General features: G+C 44.0%; 7 protein-coding genes across 7 annotated transcripts; 6 read left to right on the forward strand and 1 right to left on the reverse strand.

Annotated features, from left to right (window-relative positions):
- Positions 1–1672: 1672 nt before the first annotated feature.
- TbgDal_X14010 (hypothetical protein, unlikely) lies at positions 1673–1999 on the reverse strand (the record flags this gene model as incomplete). Its single annotated transcript, XM_011780266.1, has 1 exon — positions 1673–1999. The coding sequence occupies one exon, from the start codon at positions 1997–1999 to the stop codon at positions 1673–1675; it is 327 nt and encodes a 108-aa protein (XP_011778568.1).
- Positions 2000–2924: 925 nt separating this feature from the next.
- TbgDal_X14030 (hypothetical protein, conserved) lies at positions 2925–4400 on the forward strand (the record flags this gene model as incomplete). Its single annotated transcript, XM_011780267.1, has 1 exon — positions 2925–4400. One exon carries the CDS (start codon positions 2925–2927, stop codon positions 4398–4400), a length of 1476 nt encoding a protein of 491 aa, XP_011778569.1.
- A 261-nt stretch (positions 4401–4661) lies between these two features.
- Positions 4662–4982, forward strand: TbgDal_X14040 (hypothetical protein, unlikely; the record flags this gene model as incomplete). The annotated part of the gene is made up of 1 exon (XM_011780268.1): positions 4662–4982. The coding sequence occupies one exon, from the start codon at positions 4662–4664 to the stop codon at positions 4980–4982; it is 321 nt and encodes a 106-aa protein (XP_011778570.1).
- Positions 4983–5947: 965 nt separating this feature from the next.
- On the forward strand, positions 5948–6433 carry TbgDal_X14050 (hypothetical protein, conserved; the record flags this gene model as incomplete). The annotated part of the gene is made up of 1 exon (XM_011780269.1): positions 5948–6433. One exon carries the CDS (start codon positions 5948–5950, stop codon positions 6431–6433), a length of 486 nt encoding a protein of 161 aa, XP_011778571.1.
- A 1311-nt stretch (positions 6434–7744) lies between these two features.
- On the forward strand, positions 7745–9106 carry TbgDal_X14060 (hypothetical protein, conserved; the record flags this gene model as incomplete). The annotated part of the gene is made up of 1 exon (XM_011780270.1): positions 7745–9106. The coding sequence occupies one exon, from the start codon at positions 7745–7747 to the stop codon at positions 9104–9106; it is 1362 nt and encodes a 453-aa protein (XP_011778572.1).
- Positions 9107–9368: 262 nt separating this feature from the next.
- On the forward strand, positions 9369–10451 carry TbgDal_X14070 (hypothetical protein, conserved; the record flags this gene model as incomplete). The annotated part of the gene is made up of 1 exon (XM_011780271.1): positions 9369–10451. The coding sequence occupies one exon, from the start codon at positions 9369–9371 to the stop codon at positions 10449–10451; it is 1083 nt and encodes a 360-aa protein (XP_011778573.1).
- Positions 10452–10920: 469 nt separating this feature from the next.
- On the forward strand, positions 10921–13878 carry TbgDal_X14080 (chloride channel protein, putative; the record flags this gene model as incomplete). The annotated part of the gene is made up of 1 exon (XM_011780272.1): positions 10921–13878. One exon carries the CDS (start codon positions 10921–10923, stop codon positions 13876–13878), a length of 2958 nt encoding a protein of 985 aa, XP_011778574.1.
- Between the last annotated feature and the right edge of the window lie 61 nt (positions 13879–13939).

Raw genomic sequence — 13939 nt, forward strand, 5'->3', positions numbered from 1 at the left:
AAGATAAATAAAATAAAAAAGCAAAAGCAAAAAAAAAAACAACAACAACAACACATATATGTTTCTTTAATTCGTTTACATCTTCTTTTTTACGTGCGCATTCCATCACCTTTCATTCATTCAACTTTTTTTTTTTCCATTTATTTACTTATTTTTATTTTATTTATTTTATTTGGTCACCTTCTCAGTCACTTGCTTTTTATTTCTATCATCATTATTTACATGTATGTGCATGTGAAGATGTGCTGTTCACAAATGCGCGTGTGTGTTTAAATAAATATATAAATATATAAATATATGTATTTGTATGTGTTGTGATGAATTTGAAATGTTGCGCCTTCGCAATTTAGTGTGGGGTCACTGCTGAGGAGTTGGGGAATTCTGTATGCAATTTGTGTTTTTGTTTGTTTAATTTCTATTTTTACGCCTCTAATTTTATTTAAGTAATGATATAAGGGATATGTTTAAAAATATCTTTAGAAAACGCCAAACGAATGAATAAATGAATGAATGAGATAATTAAAATGTACGTACAATAGTGTATTTAATGAGCGAAGACACGTTACTGTGTGGCATTAAGATGGCACGTAAAATCAAAACAAACAAAAAAATAATAATAATGATAATAATGATATGTATTTGTATATTTAAAAGGGGTAAATGCGATTCGTGTGAGGGGTGGTGGTGGGAAATGTTTGGTAACGACAAACAAAAAGAGGGATACAAAGAATAGGTAAGCAAATAAATAAATAAATAAAATAAAATAATAAAGGTAACTCTCTGGGGCCCGTGTCGGCAACCCAGGAAATAAAAAGTTAGTTTTATTCTTGTTATTTTATTTTCTCTTTTTATGCACTGTCACCGCTTCGCAGAGGCAAGCCCTTGTGCCGTTGCCCATTATTATTATTATTATTTTTGCTGCTGACGTGCCGTTTTTTTTTTCTTCTTTTTTTTTCTTCTTTTTTTTTTTGTATATATTTGTTTATTTATTTATTTGTGTGTATGCGTATGTATATATATGTGACGTTTTGGCTTCGTTGTAACGCTTCGACTTTTTCGTGGAAGATTGAGAGATTTATGTATTCATTTTTTTTTTGTTTTGAGTTTGTGCACTTCTTAATCCGTCATAGCTTTATGAGTTATTGATTTCGTTGTTTTATTTTCTTTTTTTTTTCTTTTCCTTTTTTCCTTCTCCTGCTTCATGCATGTAGGATATGAGGGAATAAATGAAGAAGATAGATGAAATAAAAGTGAAGAAGTGAAAGGGAGGTGGAGGGGGAGGGGAAAAAAAAATAAATAAAAATGAAATAAATACAAACAAACAAACATAAAAAGAAGAAAAGAAAGAGAAAGAGAGAAGAATATATGAGACAATTAAAAGGCCGCCACCACCATTAGAAAATATAAAAATAAAAATAAAATAAAATAAACACGCACGCGCGCGACCAGGAAAAAAAAAAACAAAAAGAGGAAACAGAGGGAGAACAGGCGAATAGGAGAATAATGACGGCACGAATGCGGATTGCCGAGGTTTTCTCAATCCATCAGTGGATGTTTTTTTTTTCTTTTGCTTTTTTTTTTCTTTAAGTTTTATTTCCTTTTTATGCGTTTCCACACCGACATGTGTTCGGTCTTACGTGCATAACAGATTTGCGTTACTGCGCAAATACATTCAGACATTTTCTTTTCCTTTAGTTAAGAGAGGATCAAAAAAGGAAAAAAAAAGAGAAAAAGAGAAGAATTTAGAATAATAATTTAAAAAAAAATCATAGCGGTACTTAAACCTTATATTCTTTTCTTTCTTTTTTTTTTTTGGAGGAAGTGACACAGAGAGTAACGGTTTTTTTTTTTTTGTGTGTGGGGGATTTCCTCCATTCTCTTGAATGATGGTGTTAAGATGAACTGCCATGTCTACACCTATGCAAGTATTAATTTTTTTCTTTTTTTCTTTTTTAAAATTAGTACTATTACCGTTACTATTGTTATTACCGGATTTCATTATTATTATAATATATTTATTATTATTATTATTTTTTTTTTTTGCGCTTATTACTACTCGTCAAAGCGGGTTTCTTCCACAGTTTTTATCCCAAAACGATGATTTTTTTTAAAAAAAAAAAGAGATGAGGAAGAGAAAAGGAGAGAAAGAAAATAATAGAGTTTTATTTTTATTTTTATTTTTAAAAAAAAATAATAACGGAACTAAAGAGAAGGAAACACACACGTACTCATATTCATACATTACATACACACACACACACACATGAAAAGGGGAAAAGGCGGGGCCTCTTTTTTTTTTTTTTCTTTCTCTCCTTTTCTTTGGTGGTTCTTGTTTCGGTGAGCTGTTGGAAGTCTTTTTTTTTTTCTTTGCAGGAATTTATTTGTGTCCATGGTTTTGTGCTTTAGGGAAACCCACCACGTCACTTTTATTTCAACTATTATTTATATTCATTCTCTCCTTGTGTTGTCTTTTGCCTTTCATTAGAGCTAAATAAATTTTTTTTTTTAGAAAAAGAGAAAAGAAAAGAAAAGGAAAAGAAAAGAAGAAAATACATTTGTCACCTATTTTTGTCTAGTGGCTATTGGCATTATTTACAGCAGATATTAGCTGGCACCTGACGGGTGAGTTTTGTTTGGGTGACTGAAAACCAAACAAAAGAATTAAGTTAGGGGACGTGACGGTTGATTTTCTTTTTCTTTTCTTTTCTTTTCTTTTTTTTTCAAAAATTTTCTCCCTATTTTGTTAGTGGGATTTTCATTACCAACTACTGTACTTACATTCCGGAAACCCGTCGGTGTGTTTGTGTTGTAGCGAAAATATTTCATGCGTTACTGAATTCACCTCCTTCATATATTTCCATACAACAGTGCTGAGTATATATATATATATATATTTATTTAATTAAATCCCTGTTTGGTGAGGGATGCATGACCAACGAAAGGTACGACCACACAACATCGGGGAGAAGGCGCGGGAGCAACAACTGGAAAAAATACGGCAATTTACAACCTTGTATGACTCATTACTTGAGCGGCGAAGCAGGCGTGTATATGAGGAATCGATTCTTCCACAACTAGCGGAGTTGTTGACTAAAAATGCAGAAGCATACACGATGTTTAATTATAGGCGTGAAGTATTATTGGATTTGTGGAGGAAGATGCCTGAAGCTGCTGCTTGTGAGACCGTTGCAGCACCTGAAGCGGTAAAAGGCGAGGAGAAGCGGCAACAATCGGTAGTAAAAACACAACTGGATTGGTTAAGCGAGGAACTGAAGCTCAGTTCGAGTATAATTCAGAGCGATTACAAAGTGTATGCGGCATTTGTGCACAGACGCTGGGTATTTATGCAACTGCGCCGCCTCGCAGAATCCGCACTGGGAAACGTCGGGAAGCGTTCAAAACCTGCCGCCCCTGCGGGATGTCAGTTGGGGGAATGTGCGGCTGCGGGTGAATTCGATCTTCCGGAGGAGGTTATTTTTTGGGCGAAAGCGCTGCTTAAGGAAAAACGGCAAGGTGACGCTTTACTCGCAATGGATGAGCGGAATTTTCATGCATGGGAGTTCCGGCGGTGGGTAATGTATCAATTGGGACAAATGGAAGATCTGTTCGTACAGAGTTCCATTCAATTCGGACCTGCAGTTGTGGGGATTAAAGAAAGGGAGTTCGCATCTTACATGAATGGCAGTGCCAAGTCTGATCGACCGCGTGATTTGTTCTTTACCCCAACAGAAGTAAAAGAATTGAACTTTACGTCGGCAGCTGTTCGGCGAAACTTTTCCAATTACAGCGCCTGGCACCAGCGAGGATTTATTATGCAGGGTGCACTTCGGCGTTTGCAGCAGCGTCAGTGGCGGGAAGAGGAGGCAGACAACAATCTCCGTGACGGGATGCTTTCGCAGGCTTGGGGGCAATTGGAGGAGGATTTGACACTTCTCACTACCGCCATTTATTGTGACCCATTGGATCAATCAGCGTGGTATTACGCGAAATTTCTCATACACGCCTCTAAGCAGTTGACAGCGTTGCCTTTTGCCTCAACAGCAGTTCCTATTGATATCACAGCGAAACTGGATGAGGTTTGTCTGGATCTTGTAGGGGAGGAGCGGCGTTTAGGGGAGGATATGGAAACATATTGGCCTTATTTACATCTTGCCACGTCTCTACTCACAAGTATCAAAAAAAGCAACGACGGTAACAGCAGTGATGTGATTAGCGATCGGCAGTCGGCGTTAAAACTGGCACGTGAAGTATGGGCTGCCCTACAACCACAAGGAAGGCACGTTAATGGTGATGATGATTGCATTAAATGCTTGCAAGAATTATGTGCTCACTTAACTACGGCTGACCCTTTACGTGCGGGCATGTACAAATACTTCCTTTCTGAGGTTACCACGGCGTAAGGGATGTGATGCAACTTCTACTTGCATTCGGCTCCTTACTTCTTGTCACGCATTCCGTAGGGTTTAGCGAACCAGGAATAGGGCTGGTATAAGAGTAAAGTGAAATTGTTTTTTTTTTCCTTGTTTGCATAGTGTTATCAAATCATATCATGAAAAGAGACAAAAGGAAAGCAAAGAAAAAGGATGAAGTATTTGTATGTGACTGTGCACATGTAGATATATGGAAAGTCTTCAGAGATGTTGGGTGAAGCGATTTAAAATATGTTTCTCTTCATACGAGTTCACAGTTCTGCGCGTTTCAACACATACATTCAATCCTTTTTTTCCTTTGCCACTACATCTGCTTATCGCTACTCACTTTACTGTAGCTTCAGTTATTCCTTTCCTTTGGTTTTTCTTATCTCTTTTTCCCCCGCTCTGATGTTGTACATTATCTTTCATGCACTTGCTCCTTTGATCTCTTTTTGCTTTTTTTTTGTTTCCTTACTATTTGTTTTTGTTTATTTACTTTTTAGAAGAGCAAAAAGAAAAAAAAGAAAGAAGGAAGATATATTCTTACTTCGCATTGATTCTTTCCTGTGACTCACCTTGGACGTAGAGGTACCTGGTGAAAACATAGGACGAGAAAGTTTTAACCTGTTTTTCAATTTATATATAGAAGGTAGCGAGGAAATAAAAGGAGAGAAAGAAAGAAGGGAAACCGCAGCTGGTTGGTTGAAGGCAGCGCTACATTGTCACTTAAAGGGGATATCTGCGGAAGTTTTTTGTTCATTTTCTTTTAGTGCACAGAGGGAAAGTAGAAGGAGACACAAACATATTTACGTAGTCCAGAGCTGTGCCTAGCCGTAATAATATTTGTATCCGGTAGTAATATATTTGTTGCTCCTGGAAGGCGAAGGCTGAGGAGACGAAAATAGCGAGGAAACATATTGGAAAGTAGAAGGGTTAGAAGGCCCAACACAACGGACGAGGTTTAGTTTTTGCTGCTGTTGTTGTTGTTTTCTTGTCTTCTTATTTTCTTTACCGCATATACATACACACACACACACGCACACCCACACACACACACACACACATTGCGTCGAACCGACAGATTCATAGAGGGGTTGTTTGAATTTGTTTATTAGTTGTTTTCTTTAAGGAAAGAAAGCAAAAAGTATACATCCAACCGGAGAGTTGCGGCTTCGATTGCTCCGCTCGTGTGTGGAGGGCTCGTTTGAGAGAATCACACGTTAACGGTTGTGGGGAGGAGGGGAAAGCAAAAGACAAAAATAAAATAAAAATTAAATCAGTTCGGAGTAGAAGGCCGAGCAAGTAGAAACCCCAACTCCAGTTATTTTTATTATAATATATATATATATATATATATTATATTGCCCTATCTGAAGAGGAGATATCTCTGAGAGAAGAGGCAGCTCAAAGGCCGGATTAGGGGGAGAAACCAGCGGGTCATACAAACGGACGCTCATTTCATACACAAAGAAAGGGAGAGGGAGGGGAGAAACGTACTGTAGCTTTTAGGAGAAAGAAAAACACGAAAGAAAGTTATGGGTTGTGGAGACTCGAAAGTAAGACAAGGAGGTCCCTCAAGACCTCCGCCGCCTCGAGGAGGACCGAATTCGGCTTCTACGAAAGTTGAAGGACGAGCAAATGGTCCAAATGAAGAGACGTCACGCGTAGAAAGTAAGGGCAGCGCACCTCCTGAACCTGAGGTGAATTCCACACCAGTCCCAACAAAACCTTTAGGAAACGGAGTTGATAACAGTGGTGCGGAGAAGACAAACGCCCCACCAACCGGCTCAGCTCCACCCGCGCAAAATTGCTCACAGCAAATAGAATTGGATGATGAGGGTAATGCATTAGTGCTGCCGAAGGGCGAATGGGTGCGTACGGAGGGAACCCCGTTTTACTATTCGGATGCGGAGAATTTGTATTTCCATCCTCCAAGTTGCCAATTCTATGATCCAACAAATGAGATGTGGTACGATCCTGAGCAAGACGAATGGTATCGCGACGATGACCCCGCTGAGTAGAGCAGGTGGAGTGCTCCAGTGGTGTCTGCTGTAGATGGGAATTGTTTTATTTTGTGTGGATGTCGGGATGCATTTACGTACATTAATATACATGTACGCGTCTGTTTGTGTAATTGTTCGAATCTGCTATTATTGTGTCCAACGCATCTCGAATGCATGATGGAGGAAGTAACTTCGTGTAGTGAAGTGAATCAGGTGGGTGCAGCTGGCGCAATGTGCACAAGAAAGGTTTGCAATATTCTCCTCCATGTGATTTGTGGTTCGTGCAAAGTTTGTGGACACTCACATAGCATACGCATCGTTGCATGAGCGAGCGAAGGGTGTCGCAGTACAGGTCAAAATCTTTTTTGTTTGTTATTGTTATTATTATTATTATTATTATTATTATTATTATTATTATTACTGCTACTGTTTTACACACTCTCAATCTCTCTGTACGTGTAATGGCCAACTGAGCAAATGACTCGAAGTGCCCCCATTAAATATTCAATGATTGTTTTTCGTTTGTATCACAGAGGACACCCGGTTTCCATTTCAGCTGGGTCCTAATCCCTTTTATTTTCTTTGACGGTTTCTGGAGGAGTCACATCTACCTGTACGCAAAAAAGAAGAATATAGTTGTGTCCATATTGTGAACATCTTCACCCCGGTTGTTTTTGTTTTTGAGGGGGGGGGGTGGCGATTTTTTCCCCCATTCAAGTGTGTTTTGTTTTTTTGTTTGTTAGACATGCTTTTATACTTAGGCTTTTTTTCTTTCCTTAAACCCTTTTCTCAACGGGAGAGGGGAAAATAAAAGGGAAGGAAAGGAGAGTAACATGCTACCACCAGCCATTATATTGGGAGATTATATGTGTGGAAAGGCTAGTTGGTCATAGAGAGCGGCAACGTTTTTAAAAGGGGGTTGATGCGTTATTATAATTATTGCGAAGGTAAACATCAGACACGAGATGGAGTGAACGAAGAACGTTATGTGCATGTGCATGTATATATGCTTTGCTGTGTGTTTTTTTTGTGGAAGGAGTGTGTGTGTGCGCACGCGCGAGCAGATGCAATGTTCTGAATTCCTTTTTTTATTTGGTTGTTTACTTTATCGTCTCCCTTTCCTCCTTAGGCTTCATACCGCCACATTTCCTATTCTTTCGTCGTCTTCTCTCTTTTCTCCCTTGGTTCCAATGTAAGCTCGTGGCTTCTGTAGGGGTTGCCTCTTGTTTGCTTGTTTGTTTATTTGTTTAGCTTACTTTTCGTTTGTTGTGTTGCTGAGGGAACATATTCATTTAGTCACAACTCCGCTTTGCGGTTGGCGAGTGGTAAATGCTGCCGGCTCCGGTAAATTACCCCTTGGAATCGGTTTCCGCACATAACACAGCACTTGGAGGGTGGAAGCGTGGTGTGGACTCGCAGTCACTTCTGGAGCGACCATCTGCTCGTGACGCCACTGCTGAGGCATTACGTGAGAGGGATGCTGAAGGAATGGCGGGAGATCCGTCTGGCACCGCAACTCTCTCATTGGTGGAGGACTACCCCGAACCTCTGACAGTTGAGCAACGCAATATGATACGGCAACACGTCGAGTGGTGTGTGCGGCGTTACCAAAGGGTGCGTAAAGGTGCACGTATTATTGACCGCGGTTTCAACAGTTTGCAGTCTCTGCTCACACGTCTCGAGAGGGATCGGTTGCAAATTCAAGCAAGCTTGGAAGAACTCACTTCGAGAGTAGGCGAATGCTCAACTAATGGTAGTACAGGAGTCGACAAGAAGGTGGTGCCTCCTTCCGCGGCTGAGGCCACTGCGGATGGGGCGCAACAAACCGCAACTAGTGGAGAACCACCACGTGGTAAACGGCAAAGAGGGGGTTTGCTGCGTTCAGCCACCTTTGCAAACCTTCATAGTGTTCTTACTGCTGCGAAGCGGGAGCAGAATCAGGAGCAGCGGGTAAGTGTTGCGATGGAGCGTGAACGGATTGGTAAGATGACGCAGTTGAAGATAGTTGAGGAGGATATCGCCCAGCAGAAACAACACCTTTCCGCTATTGAAGAAAAATACAAGATGAGCAACGGACTCTTGACAACCACAAGGAGTGAGGTGCTTGAGGCTTTACGACTTTACGACGATTTGCAGCAGATGGAAGTAATGTACCCCTCGCGTTTCTTTTTGCGTGCTTCTGGTGTGCAGGGAGTGGATGCAAACGAGGCTGAGGTCCCCAGCGAATGTTATGACGTATTTTTCACGCCCGCAAAGTATACTGAGGAGGTGCAAGACATGATACGTGAGCAGATTGAAGAGAAGCTTGATGAGTATATTGCCTTCCGGCGGCGTGTGGACCCTCTTCTGGATTCATTAGCGGAGCGGCGCCGACAGCGTCAATCGACCCGTGCTGGCCAGCTGCTTCGACTTATTGGTGTTGATCCAGACAGCATGAAGGTGGACGCAAGCGGCAGCGCCACCTTCGGAGGAGTTGGGATGCCAGCGGCAGGAGGTGCCCACGGGGAGGCAGCTGCGGCTGAGGGAGCAACAACAGTGGTCGATGATAACAGTGATGTGGACAACAACGAGGAAAATTATGATGAGCTCGACGATGGCGAGGGCGCTTCCGTGGAGGCGGAGGAGAAGAGGCAACGTGACCAAATTCAATCAGCTCTAGCTGCATTGGATGACTTTGATGAGTTGTACTAGGGCACCCTGTCACAAACAGAAATAAGTGCAAACTCATAAAGGAAAGTAAATAGTGCTGCTTTCCTCCCTCTTTGTCTCATTGAACACTTGTGCCCGATTACTGCTTGTTTTTTTTTGCCGTTATTTTCCCCCTTTCGCATATAACATCAGCTTTAGTGAGGGGGATGCCTCTCCTCTTATTGCCCTCCTTCGCTGACATTACGGTTTGTTAAGCATTGTTGCTTGTGTGTTTTGAACTCCATTAAGTGTATAGTCGGATGCCATGCTGCCTCGTTACACGCCGTACGAAAGCAACCCACCGCGTCGTCCCAACATAATCACTGTGGCCACACCAGGTATAACAACATCGCGAACGCACATCTCTCGTTACACTGGTCCGGACGGCGTTGATGTACTTAAAAATGCATGTAGCTGGCGCCCTACTGAGACTGTTGCAGGTAACGGTGATGCGGCGGCGGAATCCAGTTCTCTTTTGGGGGACGCCGACAGGTTTGTGCTGACGGCAGATGAGGATCCACCTCTTTTGACCCATGCAACGTGCTCTGTGTCGCCTCGTCTGCTTCACAATGTTATAGCGTCACCAGAGATGGATGAGTTTGTTTACAACAGGTGTAGCCTCAATCCTATTCACTGGGTCCTGATGTTAAAGGGGTGCTTGGTCGATCTTTTCTTTTCCGTGCGACCCATTAACTTTTCTTACTCGCGTGTGGGTATGACAAACCTGGCTGGGGAACGGGATCAAGCGGCCTGCTTGCGTGAGATCCGGCGGGCGGTTCGCATCATTGAGGGGCATAAAAGAACTGTAGCAACTGGGACTAACAAGGACAGTTTCCAAGATATGGACTCCCGGTGCTATACGCCGGAACGGCCTCTTCGCTTGCATCTTGTTTTATTCGGTTTCAGTCGCGGTGCAACGACCACGTTCTACACAGCAATGAAACTACCCCCCGAGTTGGCCACTTATGTTTCTCTTGTTGTTGTTGAGGCGGCATTCGACACACTACATAATGTGATCGAATCTTCATGTTGGTTTCCATCTTTTGTACTTTGGTTCTTTCGCACATTCTGCGATTACAGTGGTGAAGATGCTTACAAGTACGACCGCAACCAGATTCATTTGCGGTGCCCGATAGCGTTTGTAATGTCAGTGAAGGATACGCGCGTACCCAACGAACTTACGCAACGTTTGATTGATAATGTAAAGGCGGATTGCCCCCAGATCCCCGCCGTAGAAGTGCTTCAGCTCAAACATAGCCGCCACCCACTAATGGCAGTGGGTAATCGGGAGGACCAGGATGCCTACGTTGCCTTCATGGAGGGACTCTACGACAGATACTGTAATTAAGGCGAAAGAGCCTTAGGTAGAGGGAAAGAATGAAAAGGATTGTGCCACTTACTGCACGTCCTGTATTTTCGGTTTTGACGATGGCTCCGCGAGGTTACTTGTCGCGCTCTATGACGTGCCCGGTGCTGATATTTTTGGCACTCCGCGAGTGTTGGTGTTAATTGGTCTATTTTTCCGCATGTGTGCATGTGTCACTGATCTTTGTGTATCGCAGATGCTATCCCTTTTACCCTTCCCCCCGATATCTTCTGTGTCTTGCAACCTCTGTGCGTGCTAATGTGACCACGGGGGTTTCTTTTCCGCATTCAGAGTTGTACCTAGAAAGAAAGAGGGGAACGTTAGCAAACGGTGCACCGGGTGTGAGGCTGTTGGCCTCTCCAAAAGCCAGCTTTAGCCCAGGATTGTCGCTTTCCATAATCGGCCGCTCTCCCACCGTGGTCTAGGATTTCTTCTCACAACCTGCATTTAGATGAAGGGGCAGTCTTCACAGTGTAGGGTCCCACTGCTCGGCGCAGGTTCGTCTGATGACTGCGACGGCGATAATAATGCCAACGAACCTGTGGCTGCAGTCAGGCGGTGTACGAATCGTTTCTCAACAAACATGCCGCTGCTTGAAGAACGACACGACCTTTCGCTGCGGCAGAAGCTGCAAGCAACGATCCCTACAAGACACCCGCGCTTCTACAGTTCGGAAGAAAGGCGCAAAATGGAGCGGTATGAGTCCGTTGACACGTTCGAGCCGGCAACAACAGTGTACAAGGACCATCTTGCAGGTCGCAGTCAGGAGCCGCGTTGGTTCATATGGGTGTTCGTTGTTGTAATTGGTATTGCTGTTAGTTTTACAGCCATAGTAGTTGTGGCGTTGTTACACGTGTTTGCAAGCGTGCGTTACGAGCTTCTAGGTTATGGGCTTAATAATTTCTCATTTTACAACCCAAACCGCTATCCCGAGCGCTCTCCGGACCATGCGGAGTTGGACTTCACCGCTATGTTCGAGGGTGTTGGCGTTGGTTTGTACGGCATTAGCCCGCGTTCCTACATGAAAGGGTACCTGATGTGGGTGTCTTTCAGCTTTGTCACATCGCTTATTTCAAGCGTTATTTGTATTTGCGTTCCTGGGAGCGTTGGGGCAGGTATGCCAGAGGTTATAGCGTATTTAAATGGTGTTGATTACCCCATGTTGGGAAGTTTTGGCGTTTTGCTTGCGAAGATCGCCTCCGTTGTTTTTAGTGTGGCAAGTGGCGTTTGTACCGGCCATTGTGGTACGTTAATGCTAACTGGAGCCATGGTGGGGGCGCAGACGCTTCAGAGACGGCGTTGGATACAGATCGAACACGTAAATATTATTGAGTGCTTCAGGAATCCCCGTGATCGTCGGACAATTGTAGTAATCGGTGCCGCGGCGGGCATTGCATCTGCGTTTAATGTTTCGATTGGGGGTCTCATGGTCGTGGTGGAGTTAATTTCCACTACCATACCAGTCCGCTTCGCTCTTTACGTATTTGCTGCGTCACTGGTTTCTTCGTTGTTTATTCAAGTTTATTTTTCGCACTTTTTGTATTTTGCTGGGCGCGACCGTACCGGGTATTCATCAGGAGAACTAATATCGGAACTGGTTCAGGTGTTCGCGTCAACTATTCCTTTTGAGCAGATTGTGAGAATGCATATATTATATTTCATTCCAACTGTTGTTATTGGTTTTATTTGTGGTGCGCTGTCCGGTGTCTATGTCCGGCTGAGTTGGTTCGCGCTTGTGGTACGGCGGCACTTGGAACAACGCTTCAAAGTGAGAGCCTTCCGCGCGTTGTTACCGGTTGCCTTCACCGTTGCTTATGTTAGTTTGCACTACTGGATGGTTGTTGCCTTTGGGAGTGCGGGCTGGTCACCCCCCTCGTCGGCGCTGAATCCAACCGATAACACGACAGCTGGAGGTTTAACAACGCTGCGGTGGGGAAACTCATCAGCGGTGTCTCCCCACTTTGTTGATGCTCAGAGCGGGCCTTGCGTTGCCGTGCCCCAAACGTTGTCTGATTCGCGTGACGTGTCGGTCATATCGTTCTACGGTGCTAACGGCTTCTTCTGTGCGGCACCAAACAATACAGTGATCCCCGTTACTGCAACCGTGCATGAACAACAGGTCTGGATTGTACTGCATTCCTATGCTTCTCTTGCTTTCGCCAACGCAGACTCAGCGCTGCAGACGCTTCTCAGTCTGCGGACAGAGACAATGCTCTCTCTCCCTGTTCTAATGATATTTCTGCTGATTTACTACACGTCTTCCGCAATTTTCCTTGGAATATCGCCGTGTGGGGACACTGTGTTTCCCACACTCGTTGTTGGTGCCACCGTTGGCCGTATTGTTGGTCTTGTGGTGTTCCTCATTGTTAGCCCCGGTGGTCGGTCCTCGTGGGCCGATCCGGGCATTTTTGCTCTTATCGGTGCGGGTAGTTTTGTGGGTGGCACAACGGGACTTGCGTTTTCCATCTGTACCATCCTGATGGAAAGCACAGGACAGTTTCAACACATGTTGCCACTCATGGTGGGTATCATGATTGCTAAGAAAACAGCGGAGATCTTCACGCATAATATCAATGCTGTTCTCTTAGAGGCGCGTTGTGTGCCTATGTTGAATTATATGAATGTGGTGGAGAAGTATCCCATGTTCGACGCTCGCCACGTTATGTCCTCTAAAGTGGTTGTGTTGGAGACGGTAACTCCCATTGGTCGCGTGGTGGACGTGCTGGAAAACACCCGCCACAACGCTTTTCCTATTGAAAGCGTTAGGGATCAGACGTACAAGGGGGTTGTGATGCGAAGGCAGTTAGAGATCGTTTTGTGGCACTTATATTACTCGCATCACCTTTCGACTTGTTCGTATGAGTGCGGGAAGCGTGTTGAGGCATCCCTGTATCGGGATAACCTGCATGGTGTGCTTCCTCCTCTGGAAAAGTGGTTAGGTGCGCAGTTGGATCTCTCTCCATATATTGACTATTCGGGGTTTTGCGTGCTCGCCACCGCTACACTCCCGCGTACGTATCAAATGTTCCTAACCCTTGGGCTTCGTCACCTGACCGTCGTGGACAGCGGAAACCGGATCGTTGGAATCATCACACGGAAAGATCTTATGGCCGATCGGATCATTGAGTCAATAATCCGAACTGACAGAAGGCGACGGAGAATCCAGGGGTCGAGAAAACATTCCACAAACACCGGGTCAAGTGATGTTGCAGATGTTGAGGTTGCCGGTGGGGAGGAGTCGAGTGAAGTTGCGTCCGGAAGGTCAGCGGGCGGGTGGGAAGCTGCGTTGAAATATGAATTTTACCGCTCTGGTGAGTGGTGTGTGAGTGATGAGGAAGATAGGGTGTCGGAGAACAATTCCATTAGAGAAGAACCCGGTGGGACTTGGAAACCCGATGCTACTTTCTAAGGTAAATAATACCCCTAAGCAATGTGGCGTAGTTGTCAATATACCAACGTTGTGATCCGTA

Source organism: Trypanosoma brucei, chromosome 10 (genome assembly GCF_000210295.1).
Source record: "Trypanosoma brucei gambiense DAL972 chromosome 10, complete sequence".
NCBI lineage: Eukaryota > Euglenozoa > Kinetoplastea > Trypanosomatida > Trypanosomatidae > Trypanosoma > Trypanosoma brucei.